The following is a 25,664-nucleotide window of genomic DNA, read 5'->3' on the forward strand; positions in this document are numbered from 1 at the left end:
TACACTTCTTTACTAATTGTTTACCACAAATATTTCACTAATTATATACACTTCCTAATATAGTGATAAATACCTTCCTTCCGTTTTTTGAATCGAGCAATGAGTCTGCTTTTAGTATGAGAGATATTATTCAATTTTCACTTTAAAAAACAAGTTGACCATATTTCCAATGCTACATAATGCTCAGTATTAAGCAGGGCGTCAAAGAATTTTCTTCCAGAAAATCTAAATATTTATTACTTTTGTAAATTTTTTGCAAGCTTTGTTTGCAAAAGTTGGAACAAAGTCCGCAACTTTTTTCCAGCAGTGTATAAATAAAGATAATTTATTTTTGCTTAAAGAACAGTCATATTTGATTTAAAATTCAATGCAGAAAGAAAAATAACTTGATCACAAAATACTAAACTTTAACATGTACAGAATCGAGTCTTCTAAATTTAATCCAAAGCAAATTATTTCTAGAAATTAATTTGATATTTTAATAAAATTAGAAATTGAGCTCATATTACGAATATTTTCCCATTTAACAGGATGTCTTGGATATATCACTTTTTATATACCAGACATCGCGCCCTATCAGTATATTGATGTCCGAGGAACGAGAGAAATCGTAGACGTTGTCTTCATTGGCGTCGTATGGGGGTTAGTGATCAGGAGACAGTATAAAGCAGAGTGAACACAAGACTCGTGCTCACTAATGGCAAGATAGGGAGGGAATGTATAGTGGCAAACGATATAAAGTGTCTTGTTGGAGTAGTTACGAATTTTCATGTCGTGTTCGTGCCGCGAATTTGATCATTAAACAAACTACGTGTAGTTTTATTTTTTATTGACAACGAAATTCCGAATCGCACAGGAAAGATGGAACTGTGATACATGTTGTTCCTGTCACTCTGTGCGTTATACCTTCGAATTAGTACGACCTGTTAGAACTAAAGTTCTAACTCAGTAAGTAAAGTAGTTTGAGTGATGTGCTACAATTGTATTCTCTCCAAATTTTAGTCGGTCCGCAACAAATAACAAAATTTGCATGTGGTAAGATGTTCGTCGTATTATGTGAAAAGTTTTGCCTGATTGATAAAACAATGCGGCACCCGAAATAATACAATAAATTAAGAATCAAAAATGATGAGGCTAATTAACAATCAAATAACGTAATGTGTTTTCTAATTTCGTAGAGATTCATTGTGTAGATAGATAAAATAATAAATTAGAATTATATTGAAATTCACATGAAGCCACTAATTATTTACAATATAGTGAATAATCATTTTCTTCCAAATATGAAGATATATATTTCATATACTTTTTATGAATCGTTTTCTAAGAACAGTCGTATCAAGGCGAGAAACTACGAACTTCTATGCTAAGAAACAGCGGGTAAAGATCATAAAAATTGTTAACATCAAGGTATGCTGGAGTTATTAAGTATGCAGAATATATTTTCTTCGAACAGCTTGGTAGCTCTGATTCCACCAAGAGATGCTTCATAGGTACTCACGACACGTTTCATTCTGCATATGCACTCTCTTTCGCTTTATACTTCGATATTAATGCAAGATGCGTACTTGAAAGATGACAGATCACCTACTCGGATCACCTTGTTTATTATGTCATCATGTTAATAACTGTGCGCGATATTAGAAAATTACGCTTACATTTGTGAAATTAAAAGGGATATAAACAAATATGAGTGAATAACGCCTATGTTATAAGTTATATTTCATAATTAATCATTATAAATACAGAACTCGAAAATTATGTGAATTTATTTAACTGTTAAAAAATTGAAATTATTTAAACTGTTAATTTGAAATTACGTGTTCAAAACAAAAAATTCCCTTTTAAAAATGTAATTAAATATGTGGTCAATAGACATGTTTAGTGCTCAGACTTTATTTCATTTACGTAAGTTCATAATACTTGCGCTATCTTGTTTCCTTATTGCTTTCTAAATAAGGATAATGTTTTAAATACCGTTGAAATTTTTAACATTCAATCTACTAGCGTTTCATTCGGTCAGAAATTTGGTGTACTCCACCGGGAAAAAAGGAATAAATCCTTAGTTAAGGAAGGTGTGGAGAATATTTTTATTGAATTTGTACCTCGTTTTACATTCAAAACGATGGATAAAGGTGTTAATTGAATCCTTTTAGAATACTCGTTTTGCCTAAATGTGAAACTTCGATAGTAAATGTTTAAGGGAAGATAACCTTCTACCAAGTTTCCAGATCACAAATGTTGGTGTACATGCTTCACAACATAAAGAGTTCTTAACCAGGCGTTGAAATCACTAGACGAATTAGATCACAGTGATGTTTAACAGAGTTCCCAACACCTAAATTTAGTTTTATTAGTTCGTCCGAATTAAACACAGTATATTTGTGTACTCGAAATACAAACCACTCTACTCTACTATTACCTACTTTATTATTAGTGTATTTTGATTGTCAAATGTTCACGAGTTAACAAGCATAATTTGTATTCTTGCGTGCGAATATTTTAGAGACAATAATTTAACGACTACCTGATTCCATCAGTTCATATCGAAGGTAAAAAAAGCTTTACATTTTTTAATGACGTCAAAGGCTATAAAAAGGAAAATATGATTTAAGAAACTGACAAAATTTGAGAATGTCATGCCATACCATTATCTGAGATATTAACGAATATTTTTATATCCTAGGCGGATTTTATTATCAGAGTTACTGGGCTATTTACAGCGGTAAAGAAATGCTTATTATCTATTCATAAATTTTTTTTAGTTACGCTTTGGAGTTGTTTTAAGAAATATTTCAACTGACGTCAAATGTGATATTTATAGTATTTTCGAACCACAAATGTTTATGATTAATAGCAATAAAATAATTATAAATATCGGTTGTTTTATAATATAATTCTAATCACAGAGTCGGAAAAAAATTATAAAAGAAGCAAGATGCGAACATATTCAACGATCTTCCGATTGTATTACATAAAAAGTAATATTTAAAATCAGAAAGAAATGACATTTTCCTTATGATATATTTTATCATATCTAGAAAACAAAAAGAAAGAATCTTTTATGCGAATATTGAAGGAGATATATAGCGAGAAAACATCCAATTTATCAAATAATTTAAGAAAAGAAGGCGAACCAGAGAAGATTTATGCGTAAATCATAAATTATATATGAATTTTTCCCAAGTTTTTAACCAAAGGTTTTGGCTAGATCAACGCATTAATTAAATCACAAAGCAACGCCTATATAAGTTCTTTTTTAACCTTTATCGATTCGTTGATTTTGATGATCATTTATCTATGACATATCGATGATTCGGCTCTCACATTTAAAAATTACAAGACACACTAGCTATTAACTTATGAATTCAAAATTCGTCCAATTAATTTATCAACTGTTTTTGCTGTTCGTTCGACATAAAATAATTAATTATTCTTATTAGTAATAGAAGTCCCGAAGAACATTTTTATTCATAATGTTGCTGCAATTACTTACTCTAAATGGTTACTGTCGTATTATTATCATTGCAAATTCTCGATATATATTACCGATAAAAATCTACAATCTACCATGTAGATGTTCGAGTTATATTCAAACGCCTGTCACCAGATACATTAAATATGTATAAGAAAAACAGGAAAGGAATAAAAATTCGAGGATGAAAAATTCTACCACCAAAAAAAAAAGGTTATTTTGTTCATAGGTGTGTGAATAGCTGCGCAAATAACACGCACGTGTCAATGACCTTGACAAATTAAGATGAAATTCCGCTTCAAACTTGGAATATGTATATGTATAGTTTGAACGTAATTTTAACATGTTTCTAGATCTATTTTCCCAGTCAGACTTTGTCGAATAGATATATGTACCGTGTTTGCACATGTCTTTCTAAACTTCCCGTATTATACAATCACATTATTCCTAGTAGAATAGTATGTTCGAAACGTATACTTCATCAGATGAGTATGTTTGTACATTCCGCCTATCTTATAAAATATTAAATTAGTAATTATGGCAGTAGGAACAAGATATAATAGTAAGACTAATAAAACATGTGCTACATGCTTAAATATTATTACCTCGAAAATGAGACTGTAACAAAAATTTTTCCAATTCTTATGAGAAAAAGAGATTCTTTCTTATTTCGTACCTGAGTGAAAACAAATTATCGTATTATTGAATTAGGGTTACAGAGTTGATCAATAAGGCGCTATAATAAAGCAATCCCTCTGTTTCAGAATTTTACGATCAAGGAGACAGAAAAAAGTAAGGCAACGAGACACGCGAAAACCAGGTCGCAACCATGAAATTCACAAACCCGCTGCCGCAATTTAAGAGTGAGTAATCGTATGTACGTGTATATATGCATACGTCAATCAATAAGTATCATTAAGCATATCGTATTTTATAAATATGTCAACAATCGGTATTGTGAGTGGTTTTTTAATATTTACAAAGAAATTTTCGTAAGGCCATATAAGGCTTGCTTAACACATGATATGCCACTATTTGCGAAAGCAATGCAAGCTTCCATTTGTAGCGTCACAAAACAACTGAAAGTGTTGCTGTACAGTTAAGGCCAAGGTGATAACGGCACAAGTAATAATTTTACCCTCTGACGAGACACATATCTGATGAAATTATAAATATACCGTATTACGCGATAAAAGTAATATATAATATAGACGTATAACATAATATAAACGTTCTATTCAATAAAACCAAATTTGAAAATTTTTTAGTTCTGTTACTATTAATACCAGGCAGCGATCTATAACGTAGAAAAACTTGTTACTCGCTGCGAATGCTCGATCGCAACCTCGATCAAGTTTTAACAATATGTTTTCATTATCTAAATATATGAATTACATGAAAATAACAATATGGAAAAAACATCAGAAGTGTTGCACGAAATGATTATACCTTTTCCTTATTTTCCTGTTTTCCTTCGACGTTGTTTTTGTCAGCCTCTATTTCTTCTTTTTATCTTATACAGTATAAATAATTATTTTCAGTTAGGCGTTCCATAGTTGATGTTTTAACTCGTCAGACAAAAATCAAATACGGTTTAGATTTCATTTCTGGTTTCTAGACGTTAATTCCGTAATCTTAAATTAGTTATATAATTATATAATCATTTATGATCATTGGATACATCATAAATTTTTATGGTATACTCCATAAGTATTAGGATATAAACATATCACTTTTCGAGAATATTAAGTAATCGAGGCTTTGAAAACAATTTTTGATGAATCAAAGAAAACCGAGTTAAACGAAGTCAAAAAGTAGATAAAAGAACTTTGAGACATATGCGTATGTATTTCACTTTAACTGTCTGTTATGTGTAACAAGCATCTAACGGATAGAATGTTAATAAATTGTCCGTCAAAAAAGTTCCTTCATTGAAAATGGTTTGAGATTTCGATGATTCGGGATGTCATATATTAACATATATTAACTAGTATCAACTTTGGTAACCGTTTAAAGTTCTCGGCCATTGAAAAACTACTCAAACGTGTATAACCGGTAATAAAATACCGAAGTTTCGTAAGAGACTTTCGAAAAATGTACATGCTGAATTTCATTTCTAAAGAAAGTCAAGGAATGTTAATATGATAGCATGATTTTGACCTCAACACAAATACCTTCCTGCTTTGTCTTGAATGATCGGTAGGTCACGCTGAATTTTTTACTAAATAAAAAATCTATGATATTTGAGATCTTGTATGATATTTGAGATAAGAGGAACCTTTTACTTTTTATTAATGAGACATTTATCGCCATAATGTTACACGACATGTCAGAGACTTTCATAAATAATCCAAACTTATCAATTAGTATATTTTGATCGGAAGAACTGGAGATAACGAATTTCGTGATTCTAGTTTAATTGTTAATACTTCGTTAAATTCTGACTAAAATACTTCTACATCATAATTCTGTCTTTATCGTTTTATTCGAATACTTTATATTCCACTAATTTCCTCCTGTTTTACCTCCTGTTTCCATTAAAAACATCGAATTATTATTAAAAAAAGTTACGTGTTCATTCATCGCTTTTGTATCATTCGAAACAAAATGACATAATGATTCAATATGAATGGCAATACAACTAAAAAATTTCGATTCTTATAATACTTTTACGTAGATATACGTGAATAGTCATAACTAATGGCTGGCATGATATTTCCGACAAACTGTTTTGATTTGTGAATGGCCAGAGTCTTTAGGTCAAGGATTAATTCTTACTGTATTGGGAATTGGTTATGTTTAGTTGAATAAGGGCTCCGTGCAGAAAATACTGAATTCTATTGAAGTTGACAAACTTTATCTCTTGAATTCTTGATACTGCATATGCAACTTTCGTTTACATTTTCCTAGTTTGTAAATTAAAATTTTATGCGTTTAATGAAAAACAATAGCAATAACAAACATAACATCCTGATTCCATTAGTACATTGAATATGTAATAATATACATATATAATATATCATTTCTCTATTCATGATAGGTTTACATATCGAGATTACATATGTAATAACGTATGTTGTCACCGATTATCGTTTTAATTGTTCTTCATTCAAATCACGTCGCTAAACTAAAAAAGTAAATGACATCTGTCCACCGTAGCAATTATTAGCTCATACATAATGACATTTGCATACATTACTTTCGCTATGTAGCTGTAAATAAACACACACACCATTTTCGTATACACACAATAGCTCCCAATGGTACGCGTTACAATTACGTTTTGTTAAGCTATGTAGCTACAGAGTACAGAGTACAGACAGTATGAGACAGACCCGCGAGACCTCGCAACTCCAGCTATGTACAAACATGACAATGCCTCATATTGTTTTATAGAGCTTTAGGAAGCTAATACTAATACAGTAGTAATAATAATTTTACTTATTTTAAAATAAATAACTATGAATATCTATTCTACTAAGGAATATATTTTTAATTATCTATATTATGCAAGCTATAAATTTGCATACTTTTAAGAAAATAACCAATTATATTGATGGATCCAGAGAAACAAATTTTAATTTGTTTAGGAATATTAAAAGCGCATTGGTAGTAAGTCAGTACTTCATTATCTAGAATAATTTCAGTATTACGTTACCATGGCTAGATAAAAATAACTTTCGTCTTGTTTACTCGTCTGTCGTATTTGTCTGTAATAAAAAAAAATGACACTATCGTAGTAAAAAGGATAGGTATATTGACAAGTTCGTTGGAACGGAATCAACTATTTTTATTTTGTTTCTCTTCTTCTTAAAAAGCAATAAATCATAAATTGAGCGAATCTATAAATTTTTTAACCTTCAGTGCATCTTATTATCTTTTACAATAAACAAACAGCAAACAACCTTTTACAATTATCAAGTTGTAAATTACTATAAGTCTAAAGTTGTAAATAAAATATTTCATTACATATCACTATAAATGTTCAAAATCTCCAAAATGAAATAATTTCTCTTAGGAAATAATATTGTAATCTGTAATACATATATTCAACACTTAAATTCCGGGACGAGATGCTTTCGATACTTACATACGTCATTTATTCATAAGTGGAAATTAATTTGCTAGAATCACTGTAATCGCTCATAAAACGTATTGCGCGTGATTCACGTATTTCTGCATATTCATACAATGTAAGAAAACCTCCCCAGGAAGAATCGTCGACCCAATTTGTCCAACTTTTTGTCAGTGTAACAATAAAACGATACGAAACTTCGTGGACACCCTAATTTTTAGCAAACCATGAATTACCTGCAATTTACGTACTTTTACCATCCACCATTTACGTAATACTTTTACCATCCACCTAACCGAAGAAATCGTTTTTAAACTGGTCCTTTTTTTTAGGTTTATATGTTACTTAATGTTGAATTTGAGTCAAGGTAAGCAGGATAGTGCGAATCACAAAACGTACCGTAGAACATGATTGACGATTATCAATAATATTTATATCTTGACATTTCAAATCTGTTCCAAAAAAAATTTGCAACGTTAATCACTTTATCCAAAATACGCATCCTATAAATTGCTCTCCAATACAAAGAATTCCTTGAAAATCAAATTCATAATCGAATTCCTGTACTAAAAGGAGAAATTACATACGCGTAAATACATGCGTCATAACTTGCATAATAAATTCTTCATGTATCATTCATAATCATCTTAAGATTTAGTTAATTCAAGAGATCAAAATTGCCCTAGCATGTTATTATGTTGATCATCGGTGGTACTATGGTCAAAAAAAGACGTTTAAAAAATTCAAGGTTCGATTAAGAAATATAAATGACAACTACTTGACATTGCACTTACGTTATAATGCAACAAAAAGCTGAAAATTATCTGATATTGTTCAGTTTCTTGTTCAGTTTATTGACGCAAGATTTATTCGCGATTAACTATCCAATGGATAGAATTGTTATTAATATTTATAGAGTAATAAAATACAAATGCAAAAAGAAGATATGTATATTGTACTCCTCGCACTCCTATCAACACTTTTATCTACATATGTGAAATATATTATTTACATATCTCAAACGCAATCATTGAACGAATTATCATATGTTTTAATTTAATCTGTATATGATGTAAATATATGTACTTGTTAGTTTATCTTCCAATTTAATGAATTATTTTTATAAGTTTGATTTTCATAATCAGTAGAGTGACAGACATATGTAAATAATCCAGAATTTTAGAACTTGGACCAATCGTCGTTTCTGGCATTCAACAATGAATTTGTAATTCGTAATAAATTATTACATTTATGTAATATGCAGGCTGAGTTACCTATCTGGCAGACGATTTCCGTGTAACAATAATAAAAGCAAGTGATTTTTATGAATTTTTTTTAGACTAGCTACTAGTTATATGGACTAGACGTTCTTGGGATGTAAATATAGTCTTGAAACAAAAATGTTATGTTTTTCCTTTCAATTCTTTTTATTGTTCATTGACTTTTTAAACTGTTACGTTTAATAACTTTTTAAACTAGCGTGTACGATAACTAAAAAACAAATTGATTAGTCAATTTTGGACAAAACTCGTTCACTTTGTTACAAATTTTTGTTACAATCCAGGGATTGAACCTCAAATTTTTACTTGGTTATTTATTTATAATATTTTTTCGAACAATATAAACTTCATTTATCTGCCAAATAAAGTCAATTTTTTTAAAAAGCTAGAACTTCCAAATTTTTCGTTTATCTTTCAAAAATAGATTCAATCACATAAGCTATCTAATTTTAAGAAAATTTCTTAATTTTTGCATTCTGATGATAGTAATGCATGCTATTCTGCACGCCAACAACGTAACTATTGTTAAAGATGATCACGAGACTTGTTTAATATATAATAAACAATAAAAGAAACTGGAATAAAAAAATTACATTTAAAACTCCCTATTTATATCCCAAAAACGTTTAGCCCCATATAAACAATAGTTGGTTCGAAAAAAATTTATAAAAATTACTTGCATATAGTGTTGTTGCACGAGAATTACCCTTAAGCTGAAATATTTTCGACACCATTAATTATATTGAAAAATGTTTCAGATAAAGGATAAATGGCTTCAAGGCGGGCATGTTTTAATATTACAATTAGTTTTTCTGTAGGTAGAAGCGTAAAAATCATATGGAGGTCAACTTTGTTTTCTTTTTAATGGGATCATATATTTCTTAATACATTAATCGATGCAGCTCAAGATTTTGTATAAAAAATGACTAACCTACTTATATCGGAAAAGTATTAATATAATAGATGTTTTAACTTTTATTTTGTAAAACTTATCATATGAAAGATAGAGACAGACATAAAATACTAGTTTTATATTTGTTTTCCTATGAAAAAGATTGTTTAACAAAAAAGTTAAAAAAATTTTATTAATCATTTTTCTTTTCTATTACAGAATGCATAATATTCTTCTCAGTAGGCATCAGTTGCAGCATTTTGGCTTGCCTTCTACGTACTATCAATCCAATGAAATTAATATTAGATCAAGTAAGTGTACCTAAATTATACCATGTTCGTAGAAATTGTAATTTAAAATTCGTAAATAAGTTTCTATGACAATTCTCGAGACATTGAAACAAAATTACTCAGCTTGTCTGAAAACAAACCATCGTGCTAATTGCAAAAACTTGTTTCAGGAACTTCGAATGACACCGAATTCGTTGATTTTTGAACTATGGAGGAAGCCTATCGTAGATGTTTACATGAAAATATACATATTCAATATCACAAATGCGGAAGAATTTCTTGAAGGCGGAGTAAAGTTAAAAGTTGAAGAAGTTGGCCCCTACGTGTACCAGTAATTAATACAAACTTTTCCATTTCATTTTATAAGTTAGATAGACTATTCATCATTTTGACAAACTATTCATAATTGGTTTTTTCTTTTCACTCGTAGAGAAATTTTAGAAAACACAAATGTCACTTGGCACGAGAACAACACGATTTCGTACGTTCCAAAGAGAAAGATAGTGTATGTACCAGAACTGTCGATTGGCAATCCGGAAGTAGATACGGTGTTTGCTCCAAACATACCCATGTTGGTAAGTAAATACTAAATTCATAAATCGATGGATAATGTTATTATTTACAAATGTATGAGTAATTAATCAATTAATTATGATCGTCATAATATGGTTTCGCATACAACATTTCAATCATTCTAACGTTCTGACGGTAAGCATTCAAAAATTCCAGTAAGAAATTCTAAAAGTTTTTTCAGAGAGAATAGTTCATTTAATTAATATGGTTGTGTACAACAACAAAGAAAGATACTAATAAAAATGTATAGGATGAGAAGCTTACCGATAGTAAAGTTTATATGGGAACATTATATGTTCATTTTTTTTATTGATGGTCACATTTCAATAATGCTTAAGCATTGACATGAAATGATCAATTTTGAAAATGCTTTGATAGTTTTACGATACCATATTCTTTAACGTGAGATTGATTTAGTGTTAAGAGTATGCAAAATACTGAATAAGTACAAAACTGTTTAATTGAAGTAATCTTACAATTATCAATTTATGCTCCTATTATAATTATGTGAGCAAATGTTAATTAATCATTAGTCGCAGTGATTCATAAAAATTCCTATGATAACAGTTCAACGATATTTTACATTTTCAAAGTCGTTATCCGTGATATAATTATCCAGCTTTCGCTAATAAAAGGAACAATCATCAGTAATAAATCAGTAATAAATCAGTAATAAATCATCATAGGAGATTTACTACTTTAATTATAGTATTTTATTTGTTGTCAGTTACGACAATTAATATACGATATTACAAATAGAATTTCGAGATGTCATTCCATTAAAAAATTATTTTCTTTACGTCACATATCCATGATTATTTATTCTGAAATGATATTTAAAATGCGCACTAAATTTATGCAAAACTATCTCACGCGATGCAATAAATCCATGATCAATAAAATAAGTTAATATCATTATTAACTTATTCCATATATATATCCATGATTCTTATATCTGAATAGTTTTAGTACGTACTATATTCTTATTCGTTGTATTGTTTGTATTAATGATTCTAATTTTTCTTATATGTATTGTTATACTTTTAACACTCACAGGGAGCCTTTTCAACGCTGCACGATGCTGGATTTTTTGTGAACTACCCTTTGAATAGCCTGATAAACTTGTTAGACAGTAAACCAATATTACATTTAACCGTTCACGATTATCTGTGGGGCTATGAAGATACTTTGATTCATCTTGCAAGCAACATCATGCCAAGTTTCATAAACTTCGGCAAATTCGGGCTGCTTGACAGGGTAAGTTATTTTCTTTAATTGTAAATAAAAACAATTAATGTTAAAATTAAAATTAATAAAACAAATAAATATAGGAAGAATAAGTGATGATTTACCTCCAAGAAAACCTAAGCACATTAACAAATCTACTTATACATATGATAAGTAAACTCTAAAGTGCGATATTTATCACATAGTACTTACATACGTTATTCTGTTCTAAGAAAAGTCTTCCAAGAGTTATCATACAAAAGCTAATAAAATGTAAGATTAGTTATTCAAGACAAACACACGCAATAAATACAGAAGGAATCATACAATATACATATCATTATTATAAATTGCTTTGCCAATGCTTTCGTAAACGGAATAATCAAATGCATAAGAAACTCTTTCGCAAAAGCACTTGTAACGAACAATTACACGTCACGTTTTGTCATTGATCTTTGCTTTTCATGAACCATTGCTCTATACTAGGTGAATGGTATAACTCTCGTCACGATTCTTCAGGGACTTCCGTTAACACTGTTTGACGCGTATTTAATTTTGTATCTTTCAATAGGCGATTCTTGTAGACCTTTGTGAGCAAAATACGAATCTCCAAACTGTCCTTTCTTAGAACCAAAAAAATTAATTTTGAAAAGAATTTTACGTTTTTAACTTTGGAGATGTTTTGTGCTTTTGCAGTAGTAGCTATTGAGTTGCGGTTGAGATAAAAAGATTCTGTCGAGCTTCGACGTGCTAATTGTGATGAAATTCGGTTAAATGGAAAGCTCCATGTAATTTTAACACTAACCAAAAGGGATTATAAGGTGTGTTCGTACACACAACAAAGCAGGAGAAAAACACGAAACTTATTATTGCGAAACTTATTATTGGTCCTGACAAGCCAAGGATGCTTTATAATTTATCGTAAAAAAAACAAAATACAAAAAAAATATTAAAAAATTATATACTCAAAGATGTAAATATGAATAGATTATTAAAATATAATGTTTTTTAAGTTAATATTTATATAAAATCATTTTATATTATCTACAAGCTCCTACTCTAATAGCACAAAACATCTCAAAAGTTGAAAATTTGTAATTTCTTTTCAAATTGATTTTTTTGGAAACTGTGAATTCTAGGAAAAAACGATTCATTGAAAAAATAATTTTTTGAAAACTGATTAACTTTTGTTTGAAACATTTTTTTGTCAGATTATTGGAAGTAAAATGCGATGAATGAAATCGTCACTGAAAAATTGTGGCAATAGTTGTAGCATACATACATCCTGTATATAGAACAAATATCAATACATATTTTTACAGCATTGCTGAAAGAGAAACTTTTACCACCAAACACTAAACAATAGAAAGTTCTCAATTTATCGAAACCTTGAATAAAGGTTCGGTAAGAGAAAGGGAGAATATCAAGTTTTAGCATTTCCCCGAAAACGCAAATTTATTTTTAGATATCATAATGTCGTAGCTTCATATCTTCTCATATATCAAAATAAAACACCATTTTATTCTGCGTCATTTTCAACTTTCACTTATAATTTTAAATAACATATGTATAACACATGAATACTTCTCATTCTTTAGAGTTTAATGAGAGTTTTTTCGTTGTACATTTTAATTTTTTATAATTGCAATACTCAAAAAATTTTAATTCATAATGCGACATATCCAGTGATAAAGAGCACACGGAAATGAAGAGCATACGAAAAAATTTTGTAAATGTAAAACTAAAAAATGTCAAAATTCGTTAAAATCGGCATTCCCCTTTTTCTCCTAATCTTCAAATGCTAATAACATCCTAAAGGATGTAATGAAAATACTAAGAGCAACGTCCGGCAATTAGACATATCTGAAATATAAACTATTTAAACTGCAAACAATTTAAGACTGGCAATTTTGTAAACAAGATTGCAATAATTAGTTGCAAACACCATCGACATGAGTAGATTAACTTGACGCAAATGCGTCAATTCCAGTATCGTATTGCGTATGAGATAAATTAGCGACGAAAAAAATTAAATAAATAATATACCGGTTATTGACACAAGTAACTAACTTCGTCTGTATATGAATCGATCGAATCATTTCAAGCTTTTTGTTGCAGAACTCTCATATGCACGATCACATCAACACCTTCCAACCGTCAATTACACATACAAGCTCCACGCGATTTAACGATTGTGTGAAAAATATAACATTATATATATATATACATACACAAATACATGAGTCAAATGCGATATCAGATATACACATGTGCACCATATTGCAAGTATAATACGCCAAATTACCGAAGATTTACGCAATGATTTCTAGCCGTTGCTCCTTTCACTGTTTGTGCAAACATGCATTTCATGGTTCACGAGGTTAGTGTCAACAACTTTTAACTGCACAAAAAACAACTATATATTAGTAAACATGAACAGGTTGTCCCAGTGTATGTTCAGCGAATGAATTTGATCGGAAGTTATTCTTTATCGTTAGTCTTGTTGACTTTTAAAACTACTTAATTTATATCATGGATATTTTTATATCCAATTATAAAAATATCTCATAAATGATTAAAATCCCATCTTATTAGGCATAAAATTCTATTTTTAATAGAATAAAATTTTTAAAATGATTTTATTTGATCAATTCAAAATATTAAGTTTTAACTAATATAGAAATATATCATTTCAAATTGTAGAATAGTTTAAATAGCATATGAGAATTCAGCAACAGAAAGTTATGTTTTTAATATATGTATCTTGTCCCATTCTTTTTTTCGTCATATGGTGGTGCACAATACATTTCAAGAATCTCGCTTTTTTTCGAATAAGTCGATATAATTGCATAATATATAGTAACAAGCGCAAATCATATATCATGTCAAGTTCAATGCACGTTTTATAATAATCGACTTCGTATAACTCTTATTCACGTTGGCATGATTTCTCACTTATATACAAACAGTCATTCGCGTGTGTTTTCCTTATCGTTAGAAAATATGTGAGAAATGTCAACCCACCAAGATATAATTAAAAATAATTCTATGATCTATGATGTTTCCGCTTACTTCAATATTAATATTTCCACCAGTAACTTAATCGTTTATTGTCAATTTGCAACGGGAATGCTAGAAAATGGATACTATTTCTTAATAATATCCATTTTTCTTCTTTCGAATTACGTTTATCGATATTTTAAGAAGCGATTAAACATTTTGTTATACCTTTAATCGCAATTTTTCACGCTTTTGCGTTTGAAATTTATATTAACTGTGAAATTATATCATTTATATCGAAAATGCGATTGATCGATGATCAAAGTGCATTCACGAAAAGCATTTATTGACAACTTTTTTAGATGTATGACGAAGGAAACAACGTCGTGCTCATGAATGTCGGGCACAATGAGAATATGACCGAGGAAGAAGGACGTTATTTAAGTATTCAATTATACAACGGCAGTCCAGGAATGTCACAATGGGGATATCGAGAAGATAATGGAAACGAAACATATCCAGAGTAAGTGGAGAGGAAAAACAACAAAAATTAATTAATAAAAAGTTATGTGGAAGAATTGAATATTATCGCAAACACTTCACATTACAGGAATACTATTTGTAATCTCATTAGAGGAAGCACCGAAGGAGAATTATTCCCAGCATATCTAGACAAACGTGCTGCATTCAGAATATTCAGGAAAGCGTTCTGCAGAACGATACCAATTGTTTTCAAAGAGGAAGTGGTAGCAGAAAACGGTCTAGGTGGCTATCTTTACAGCATGTCAGACAATTTCTTAGATACTCCTGATGGAAATCCGGATAATACGTGTTATTGTAAGAAAAAAGGAAAATGTTTAAAGAAAGGGCTATCTGACATGACGCCGTGTTACTACAGTACGTATCTCTTATTAACTGATGAATACTTAGCGATATTAGATTTCTTACCAATTCTAGCTCACCATACGTTGGCTTGTTGGATGATATAAGTTCTTGCACGAATCAGACTCGCCGACTAAATATCAGAATAGCAAAGTTACTACCTGTGAGCTTAACATCATCGGCCAGACTCTAACATTAAATGTCAAAAGCTGAACTTTGCGCACATAATGCAGAGTGTTAGACCACGTGTCTACCAAACATTTCTATAAAACAATATTAGACTAATCGTTTCTTGAACGTAGCTGTTATACTGTTTTTGAAACTGATAACCAACTTTCTTAAGTACAATTTTTATACCCTTTCTTAACAAATTTAAAAGGTTAGAAAACTTAGAAATTTCCATCGAGATCAAGATATTTTATAGTGCTTTTTCTTTATAACGTTGATTGAAACGTAATAACTAATACAGATATATAAAAGTACTTGTTATTAAGGTATCTTACTTATTTAAGGTATCCCTGCAGCAATGTCTTTACCGCATTTTCTTCACGCCGATCCCAGTTTACAGGAGAATATCGAAGGTATTAATCCAGATCCAGAAAAACACACCACGAAGATAATTCTAGAACCGGTAAATACAATACTAAGCAACTAGCTTATTAACATTTGCGAGGAATTATTTGCCAATTATGATCGTTTTAAGATACGTAACGTAGCTTCTTTCTTTGATTTTATTATTTGCTTCGTAATTTATGTAAGTATTGCGAGGCTGGCTACTGCTTGAGCAACTTTTATCAAAAGCACATTCTCCTTAACGAAAGTGTTACGCCGTGTTTCACAAGTAAAGCCATAATATGCGAGAATAACGTAAATATTCGAAAGCGATCTATTAGTTATCTAATTGAACAACGATAATGTTTAATGTGCTCGTAAGATTGGTACTAATAACCATTAAAAATCAACAAAGCAATTAAATCCATTGAATAGTTTTCAATAAAGAAAAACCGAAGTCGAATTTTATTATTGAGAATCGATGATTAACAGAACATATTTTTCTCATTTTTCTTCATAGACAATCGGCTTCCCGATGAAAGTAAACTCAAAAGTACAGATCAATCTTGTTATGCATCCTGTTCAGTACAATTCACAGATTGAAATTTTTAATAACTTAGTAATACCATTATTCTGGAGTGACCTGGTGAGTATTCTTCATTCAGATTTTTACATCTAACATGCTCGTAAAACCGTTCGTAATTAACAATGGGCATGTAGAATAAAGCTCTACCTAATCTACTTTAATCTACCTTTAATGTCGACAGATCAACATTCTTAATACCATCACAAATAATCGCCTGTTTTATAAACCTGTTTAACACATTGTCCGATAACATTTTCTCTATATATACTTAAGCGTGGTAATAAAATGAGAGTAGGATATGTATGAGTATTGTGAGATGTAACCCTAAATAGCATTGAACAAATGTTCATTCAGGTTTCAAGTGCTTCGAGGTCTATTCAATACGAACATATAATGTTTAATATGTTAATTATGCTACAAATATATATTACGCTAGTCATAATCATTTTTCGAAAAATACATATTTAAAATTGGAAAGTTATAACAATTCCAATTACAAGCAACCATAATGTCTTAAACTTATATTTTCATAAATTTATTTGCAGGTAATACCTCAAGTACCCAGTGACTTGTTGTTCCTCGTGAGATTGCTGCTTCAAGTAGGACCAATAATGCAGGAGGTATTAATATGGTTATTGGCTATCGCAGGGGTGACGATGTTCGTATTATTGATAAGCACATTGTGGACCACCAAACAGCAACAACAATCACTTCCGGTAGACAGGAGAGATAGCTACGATTTACGAGTACCATTACACTATGGTCAATACACAACGATACAAATTTTATCGGCTATCAAAAACTGACTAACCAAACATTATAAAAGTACTCGTGTACGATGCTCAAATTTATTTTAATATAACTAAATATACTTTAACATTAGATAATAATATTCGTTTTTTTTTCCTATGAGTGGAAAATGCACCAACGCTCTCTATTACATACTTTGATTGACTCAGAATACGGCAAAAGGTATTCTACGTTACAGTACACATTCAGGGTTTTGCGCTAAAAATATTCTCGATATGGATCGATATTATTCTAACAGAATATTATCGTTGCATGCTTTTATTCATTTAGTAATTTACGCTCTCTTTTGATGTACCACGGAATGCATTTGATATTTCGTTACACATAATTAAAGGTACGTTATAAATAATATTGTAATAATATTTCTTCTATCACATGTATACATATAGAAACTTTATTACAGTATTTTATTTGTTACATATTGGATTTATATACTTATGTATACATATGTTACCAATATGTAACATAACCAATAATATAAATCTGCCGAATATAAAATAATGAATATATTCTGGTAATGTATAAAAAGAAAAATATAACGTATGACATTTGTATACTTGTAAAAAAACCGATTCGATTGATGGAATTCGTTCGCAAAAAAATTGTTGTTGTATATAATATTCTTTCATACTTAATGTCAAGAAGGAAACATTCAAATATAATAAATCACTTACATATTATTATTCCTGTATTCAGTATTTTAATTGAAACATTAATCACTACGAGAGCTATCACTTTGTTCCGTTTCGATTTACACCATCGGAAGTACCTAGCTTTACTACTTGTGTAAAACGAATTTAATGTGTATTTCAATACAACATTCTCTTCTCGTAGAAAATATTGTGCTAGCTATAATTTTTAATTATTGTAAAAAATTAATTATGTATTATACTACTGGACTATATTTATCAGTTATTAAGTAATTATATTTAGGACGCACAAATATGTTCTAATTTTGTCTAACGTATTAATTCTCAAATTTTTTTATATTTTCCGCGATTTCGTCTATTTAATGATATTTCTAAACTGAAATTGGAATTGAGTTTATCATACGATATACTTAAGATAATTTTAACTTCTATTTTTATAATTTGAAAAATAAAATCACCTTCGATAACAGCAATAATTTAAATACGTATTCAGATTTGTTAAGATATTTTACTTAAAAAATAAGCAATACACATATATATATAGCATGTAAACCCTCTTTGTAAAAATGAAGTTGTATTTTCTATATATTCCTTAAAACATGTATTGCTAAATATGCCTGTTTATGATGAACCATAAATATTACAATCGTTTCGTTATATGATTACTCTCTATAATTTCTCTTTTAATTCTCCTTCATCTCTTGCAATGAAATTTTTATTGAAAACACATAACGTAAAATTTATTTACTCAGTACCTGTGATAAGTTATCTATTATTTTATTATATAGTATAGATAATTGAAATAAGATGTCTTTTGTATATTCATCATTTGCAAAATTTTATTTCCTCTAAAAATATTGTTATTACATATAAAATCTATATAAAAATATATATATATATTTTTATAACAGAATAAAAATATTAATATAATTATAACAAAAGTATTACACAGCATACAATTACAAAGATTCCTTAGGAATTGGTAATAATTTGTTACATACACATGTTTATATTGTAACAAAACCATAAATTATATACTACAATTATATGAGAATGTTACATATCTTAAACATTATATATTGCCAATTTCTATACTATAATGTTAAATATATACAATTTACGAGATATTCACATCGAAACATGTAAAATTCTCATACAATTTACATAAAAAATAAAAGCGTGATCGAATTATAAATCATTTAGTTTCTTGAATACATAATCCATTTCAGGTCTATTTTGTGCCATACGATTAGTACACCACTTTCCCAAAATCATTAGGTTGTTGTAAACCTGTTTGTCTTTCTCACCTGCTTTTTTATCTATTAGCAAAGGAAGATCTTTGTCTTCCCAACTGTCAATAAAATCTTTTAAAAACCTATTGCCCAACCTAGATTTATCATAAGCTGGTAAACCAGTAGCTAGTTCAAACAGAACTATACCATAGCTGTATGTATCAACTTTCGTAGATAATTTTCGTCCATGTAAAAATTCTTCTGGGAGATATGGTCTAGTGCCGTGAATTTTGCTTACCTGAAATGAAAATAATAACAAAAAAATAATAATAATAATAAATAACAAGATATTTCATACATTTTTTCAATAATATTATCATTAGAATAGAACTTACTTCCATAGAATCTCTTTCAGGACCTTCTCTCGCTAAACCAAAATCACCAATTCTAGGTTCCAAATTTTTATCAAGCAAAATATTAGCACTCTTTATATCACCATGTATCAAGGGCTTTTCTCCGACTGTGTGCAAATATTGTAAACCACATGCAGCTCCTTTAGCTATTTCATGACGCTGGATCCAAGATAATGGTTGACTTTTCTGTTTTAACAATAACCGGTCTTCTAAAGATCCATTTTTCATAAGCTGATAAACAATACAAGGTAGTTTGCCATCTAAACTATAAGCATATAGTGGTAATATATTTTCATGCCTACAAGAATTTAAAATTTTAATTTCTCTAAAGGATTGTTGAAGTTGAAGTTGATGACTTTCATCAGAGTCTGCCCCTTTCTTTTCTATTTTCTTAATAGCTACAGCTGTATTTTTCCATGTGCCTATATAACAAAGATATAATAGTTTATTTAGATGAAATTAATATATATTAAGAAATTTATTGCTTCTATCCTAATTACCTCTATACACAGTCCCAAAGCCACCTCTCCCTAATATATTATAGAAGTTCCATTCATTGGTAGCTATACTTAGTTCATTATAAGGAACATGAGGTATAGCTGCTTCTGCTGAGAAAATGATAGCATCATTATCTTTTCTTCCACTAGTTGGAGTACGTTGTAAAGAACCTAGTGCAGGATTTGCTGCTGCTAGAGAAGCAACAAGTAAGTTGTTAGAATTACTTGGAACAACTCCAATATGCAAGGCTTGCATAGATTGATTTAAAATTTTATGGGATTCCTCCCTAGTATTTTTCTCTACAATAATCTTTGGCAGATTTGGTTCTGGTGGTGCAATTTGATTAAAATTCTGTGTTCCAATCTTCAAATCTTTTGTGTTTTTATTCAAGCGTTTCCCAAGTATTCTATGAAGATTTCCTTCCCCATTATAAAGTAATTTATGAAATTTCTCTTCGACAAATGATTTCAGTGGTACCATAGATTGATAATGCTGCATTCTAGATAACAGCACAAACAATTCCAATATTGTATGATTATAGTGGCCCCACATTGTTAGTAATTCATCTGTTGGATTTTTTTCTTTTCGCAAACTCTGTATTGTCAATACATCATATTTCATCCATGTTCCTAAATGAATTCCCATTTAATGTTAAGCTTTTTACTAAAACCTTTTATGAAGTATTGCTAAATTATACTAAATACAATTTTAATTATTAGAATTATATTATTGGAACTTACCAGCAAGTTCTTCCCACTTATCATTTTGATTAAGTATTTTACAAATCTCCGATCGTGCAAAAAATGGCAATTGATAAATATATTTGATATTATCCGTACAGTTTGATGTAGCCATAGTTAGGGTCACATACATATACTAATCTAAACCAAAGTTACCAGTCTGAACACTTCTATACCAAAAACTGTCAAAAACATAAAGCAAGCATCTGTCAAATGAAGCCAAAAAAGATCAATATGGCGACAACACCGGGCATCATTCTACATACGGTCGTAAATGCTTTAGAAATTGGCCGCTGGTCATAGCGTTAAACTTTTGCATTTAACGCCACCTTCGCCATCCTTACCACCGAAAGCAAAGAATGTAAATCAAATTACTGCTCATAAATTTTTTCAGTTTATTTAGAATAAGTTTCATGTGATACAGAAGAATGTTTTAAAAAATGTTGATTTATATAATAGGATAGAATCAGCTGCAAAATTGATCATATTGCAAGTTGCAGACACAAGTGGCGCTGTATGACAAAACCTAACAAATCGATTGAAGCGTCTTACTTCAGAAACATTTTCCGATGCGTAAGATTATCTCAAGTCCTTACCTCTCCACTGGAATTTCCAGATTTGTGCCTAACTGTGATCTAATAATCCGACGAGATCTGTTTATATGACGAAAAAAAAAATGAGAGTACTTGCGCCCATGTTCTAAGTGTGTCATAATACAGGTGCTCCATCACACGGACAAACGCTGAACTTCCGCGCTAGCATATACAAGAACCTATAAAGTTAAGGATCTGCTCTGTTTGGTTCCATGCTGGCATATGCTACGCATACATGCTATACATAGCATGATAAATACATATTTACCGGACAAATACATATTAATTATTATTATAGTATTAGTGTTGAAAACTATAAACTCTTTTATTCATTCTACTATTTTAATTTTCATATTGTTATTTTATATAGTATTATGTATTATACACATTCTATTATTTTAATATGTATCTATATATCAACAGGTATTAATAAAAAACGAATAACACGAATTAGCTTTTAAACACACATACACATAATCATTTTACTTTATTAGTTAATATACAACGAGCTCAGTTTTAACATATATTGCTATGCTATGAATATTTTTACTTGTTATTATTCAATTCTTTCTTTAATAAGGATAACTTGGTCAAAGCTTCATCTCTCCATGCACGTCTTTCTTGAAGCTTTTCTAGCGGACACATCTCATTTAATTCATTGCTAATCTTTTCTGCCATCTCACCTTCAAATTTTGGAACTGGACCGAATGTCATACTTACATCATAAATTGAATTTTTGTACGTTTCACAGTACTTTTTCATGCCTGAAATGAAGTAATTTATTGCATTACTTATTGCCATTAAAATTACAACCAGCTCTCAATTTATGCAGCACTTCTTGTACGCACTAAATTATGTCTTTGTTTAGATGGTATTTTCATACGGTCTCCTTGTCACTTTACGAGGTATCTATTTTTATTGTACTGGCAGATTTCATTTACGCGATTTTTATCCGCAAAGAAAAATTGCAAGAGGAACTAAATCGAGGGATAGCTTTGCTGCTAAATTTGTTTTACAAAAATTAATTACAAAATTAATTTTGTTTGCTGAATAATAAAAAATTTTACCTTCAGCATTTAAATGTGCTGCTTCGAAAGCACCGAGAAATGCATATCGCATTCCAAGCCCTTCACTCATGACTGCGTCCATATCTTTTGCACTTAAAATTCCATCGGCTACTAGTCTCCACGCTTCATTCAAAATTGCATATCTAACCGAATTTTCTTGATAAATATATAAAGATTAATAATAAGTTAATATATTATAAAGAAGTACATACTGTATTCGGTTAAGTGCAAAACCATCAATTTCTCTAGAAAATACAACAGGCGTTTGGCCTATTTCAGTCATAATAGCTTTTGTTTGTACTGGTATCTCAGCACGCGTCCAAGGAGCTGGCACAATTTCTACAAGTGGCACATAGTATGGAGGATTTACCTATATTTGGAACAATATATATCTTTAGTTATTGCAGGAAATGTTTTAAGATAAGTATAATACATATTTATTTTATTTCATATACATATATAATAGAAAAGCATACATACTGGGTGTGATACAATAATTTGTTCACGATGTTTTAACTTTTCACTAAATAAGGATGGACGGAAGGTAGACGTTGAAGAAGATAAAATTACTTTATTATCAACTAAGTTGTCAAGCTCGTTGTAAACCTTAAGTTTTAATGGTAAATTTTCGGGAACGCATTCTTGTATAAATTTAGCTCCTTTTACAACTTCCGTTAAGTTACACGATCCTGTTAATAATTAATTAAATTGATCTCAATAATAGGTTACAGTTATATTTATTCGAATATCAACTCTATGAATATATATATTACCCACAAACATAAATGCGAACCTTTAATTAATTTAATTTGCTGATCCGCAGTAAGTGAACCTCTCAAAAGACTGCTACTTTCAAGACGCTTCAATTGCTGGTGAATATCTTCGAGAGCACGATTGATTTGTTCTTTTACAATGTCATAAATAATTACTTCGTATCCTACACTAGCAAAAAGCATCGCCCAACTGCGACCGATTAGACCGCTAAAATAAATAGTTTAAGGAAATTCGGTATTCCCAATATTAATATATTTTCTAATCTTATAATTTGTTATTTTTCATTGTGTTATGTAAGTGAAATATTATATTTAATATTTACATAATAATAAATTGTATATATGTAGCTACATATTGTTATATCGAGAAGCGTATCTAATTCTCTACTGTTTATCATTAAATTCTTATAATATTATCTTATCAAAGAAGATTTAATTCAGAACATCAGCACCATGATTTCTAAATTGTTTATGAACTATAATTTAAAAATATTTTGTAGATAAATGCAATCTTCTAGTTTCTTGTGTAAACAACTATTATTACCAATATAATTTTGTATATTCGTTAAAAAGATTTTGTACTTATATATTTTTAATTAATAAGTTATAGATGATGAACCAGTTAAATGGAATCATCTACCGTCTGCAGTCGCAGCAATCAAATTTTATTGCCTCGTCTTGTTGGACAGACTATAAATATCTGCATTATTTGTTGTTGTATAAAAAAAACTTCTCAGAAGAAAGTTGTGCTGTTTCAAGGAGCGCATGTAATACTAAAAATAGTTTTTTTGTGATTATTCTTTTAACAATATATTTACCTTTGGATATTCTTGCAAACCGTAAAAAACAAGTTCACGACCTACAGAATCATATCCTTCGGATTATGTATTTTTGAGATATTTGTTTCTGATTATGTGGCATTTCAATTTGCATACCACATATTTGTCATACATTCGCATCAAAACGTAAGCATTAATTATTATTAGAAAATATTTTCACAATTCATTGATATTTCGGCTACAAATGTTCCAAAATGAGAAAAATGAGAAATAACCATTAATTGATGATTTGTTGTTATGGTAACTGGAATTTTTTAAGCATCTCTTCGTGCATATTTTCTAATTCTTGTGGATTATGGATGCATCTGCAGTTATAATTCTTTCCTTCATGTTCTCTGATGTTCGTTTATCGCGATAGACTAAATGTTTTTATTTACCCCACAGATAAAAGCATATTGCGTAACCCGAGATATTACGTAAAATTTTAATAGATTTAAACGCAAATATCTCAAAACTAAATGATCGGAATGCTATGATTCTATAAATTTGTTTAAATTATTGTTTGAAATTAAATTTGTTTTTTCACATTCTACAAAAATATCCAGAAATAAGTATAGGATTATCAACAAAATAATATCAGTGACCTTAAGATCTCGTAAAAAATAATCACTAAAAAAACTATTTCCAGTAATTACAAGCGCTTTTTAAAAAAATGCAACTTTTTCTGAGAAGTTTTTTTATATGACAACAAATAAGACATATATTTAGATGCTCCCATTTACTTGATCCACCCTGTATACATCATATTAAATACAAAAAATGTTAAATATATAATATTATAAAACGGATTAGGATGATATATTTTCCATGAAATATTCTGATTATATTTAAATAATTACTATTTGCAAATTATTTTATTATATTAAAACCAAGTTATATGAAATATAATTGTGTATAAATCACTATATTATTCATTTGTTATTAATAAAGCTAAATATATGTAAGAAATAATTAATATTACTAATTACATTATTTATTACCTGCCAATTATACCAATTTTTTCGCTCTTGAGAGACATCGTTTCTGAATTACTTTAAAGTATTTACAAACTTTACTCTATGAAATACGTACTTGAAGTGTACTAATGCCTTGTCTGACACTATATGAACATGCCTTTCTAATTCATACGTATACATGCATACGCATGTATTTACAAGATATCCCCACCATTGACATTTGTCAATTTTATGAAATGTAGTTTCGAGTACATTTGATTA

General features: G+C 29.5%; 4 protein-coding genes across 7 annotated transcripts in view; 1 reads left to right on the plus strand and 3 right to left on the minus strand.

Moving 5' to 3' along the window:
- The window catches only part of LOC117232313 (HEAT repeat-containing protein 5B), a 34,806-nt gene extending 16,375 nt beyond the window's left edge, over positions 1–18,431 (minus strand). The window contains exon 1 of the mRNA XM_033491642.1: positions 18,317–18,431. The gene's annotated coding sequence lies outside the window, so the exon portion shown is untranslated. The remainder of the gene's footprint in view (positions 1–18,316) is intronic.
- LOC117232314 (scavenger receptor class B member 1-like) lies at positions 675–17,722 on the plus strand. 3 transcript variants are annotated; one of them, XM_033491647.1, is made up of 11 exons: positions 675–1,035; positions 4,240–4,338; positions 9,942–10,033; positions 10,183–10,343; positions 10,443–10,587; positions 11,642–11,842; positions 15,175–15,335; positions 15,423–15,709; positions 16,207–16,325; positions 16,767–16,892; positions 17,378–17,722. In XM_033491647.1, exons 2-11 carry the CDS (start codon positions 4,305–4,307, stop codon positions 17,636–17,638), a joined length of 1,587 nt encoding a protein of 528 aa, XP_033347538.1. In that variant the 5' UTR covers positions 675–1,035; positions 4,240–4,304; the 3' UTR covers positions 17,639–17,722. The 3 variants fall into 3 exon arrangements, with proteins under 3 accessions (XP_033347538.1, XP_033347536.1, XP_033347539.1); XM_033491645.1 differs by having other exon boundaries at positions 676–948; XM_033491648.1 differs by lacking the exon at positions 675–1,035 and adding an exon at positions 2,293–2,312.
- Positions 18,432–19,228: 797 nt separating the features above from the next.
- Positions 19,229–21,436, minus strand: LOC117232315 (serine/threonine-protein kinase pelle). The gene is made up of 4 exons (XM_033491649.1): positions 21,176–21,436; positions 20,438–21,064; positions 19,920–20,359; positions 19,229–19,822 (listed from the first exon to the last, which is right to left on the minus strand). The coding sequence occupies exons 1-4, from the start codon at positions 21,306–21,308 to the stop codon at positions 19,481–19,483; spliced, it is 1,542 nt and encodes a 513-aa protein (XP_033347540.1). The 5' UTR covers positions 21,309–21,436; the 3' UTR covers positions 19,229–19,480.
- A 782-nt stretch (positions 21,437–22,218) lies between these two features.
- Positions 22,219–25,598, minus strand: LOC117232137 (lambda-crystallin homolog). Of its 2 annotated transcripts, none has more exons than XM_033491317.1 (6): positions 25,519–25,598; positions 23,629–23,816; positions 23,316–23,524; positions 23,048–23,205; positions 22,836–22,978; positions 22,219–22,532 (listed from the first exon to the last, which is right to left on the minus strand). In XM_033491317.1, exons 1-6 carry the CDS (start codon positions 25,581–25,583, stop codon positions 22,315–22,317), a joined length of 981 nt encoding a protein of 326 aa, XP_033347208.1. In that variant the 5' UTR covers positions 25,584–25,598; the 3' UTR covers positions 22,219–22,314. The 2 variants fall into 2 exon arrangements, with proteins under 2 accessions (XP_033347208.1, XP_033347209.1); XM_033491318.1 differs by having other exon boundaries at positions 25,428–25,596.
- Positions 25,599–25,664: the final 66 nt, after the last annotated feature.

This window comes from Bombus vosnesenskii, unplaced genomic scaffold (genome assembly GCF_011952255.1).
Source record: "Bombus vosnesenskii isolate JDL3184/JDL3185 unplaced genomic scaffold, Bvos_JDL3184-5_v1.1 scf7180000013285, whole genome shotgun sequence".
Lineage (NCBI taxonomy): Eukaryota > Metazoa > Arthropoda > Insecta > Hymenoptera > Apidae > Bombus > Bombus vosnesenskii.

What these genes read in the sequence shown, in the direction of transcription:
- LOC117232315 (XM_033491649.1), bottom strand. Translation starts at nt 21,308, where the DNA reads ATGTATGTGACCCTAACTATGGCTACATCAAACTGTACGGATAATATC. An exon ending in CTTTGGGACTGTGTATAGAG is followed by an intron (nt 20,360 to 20,437) that starts GTAATTAGGATA and finishes TTTGTTATATAG; the next exon opens with GCACATGGAAAAATACAGCT. An exon ending in CTGAAAGAGATTCTATGGAA is followed by an intron (nt 19,823 to 19,919) that starts GTAAGTTCTATT and finishes TTTTCATTTCAG; the next exon opens with GTAAGCAAAATTCACGGCAC.
- LOC117232137 (XM_033491317.1), bottom strand. Translation starts at nt 25,583, where the DNA reads ATGTATACGTATGAATTAGAAAGGCATGTTCATATAGTGTCAGACAAG. An exon ending in AAGGCATTAGTACACTTCAA is followed by an intron (nt 23,817 to 25,518) that starts GTACGTATTTCA and finishes TATTTATTTTAG; the next exon opens with CGGTCTAATCGGTCGCAGTT. An exon ending in AAATTATTGTATCACACCCA is followed by an intron (nt 23,206 to 23,315) that starts GTATGTATGCTT and finishes TTCCAAATATAG; the next exon opens with GTAAATCCTCCATACTATGT.
- LOC117232314 (XM_033491647.1), top strand. Translation starts at nt 4,305, where the DNA reads ATGAAATTCACAAACCCGCTGCCGCAATTTAAGA. An exon ending in TGAAATTAATATTAGATCAA is followed by an intron (nt 10,034 to 10,182) that starts GTAAGTGTACCT and finishes AACTTGTTTCAG; the next exon opens with GAACTTCGAATGACACCGAA. An exon ending in CTCCAAACATACCCATGTTG is followed by an intron (nt 10,588 to 11,641) that starts GTAAGTAAATAC and finishes TAACACTCACAG; the next exon opens with GGAGCCTTTTCAACGCTGCA.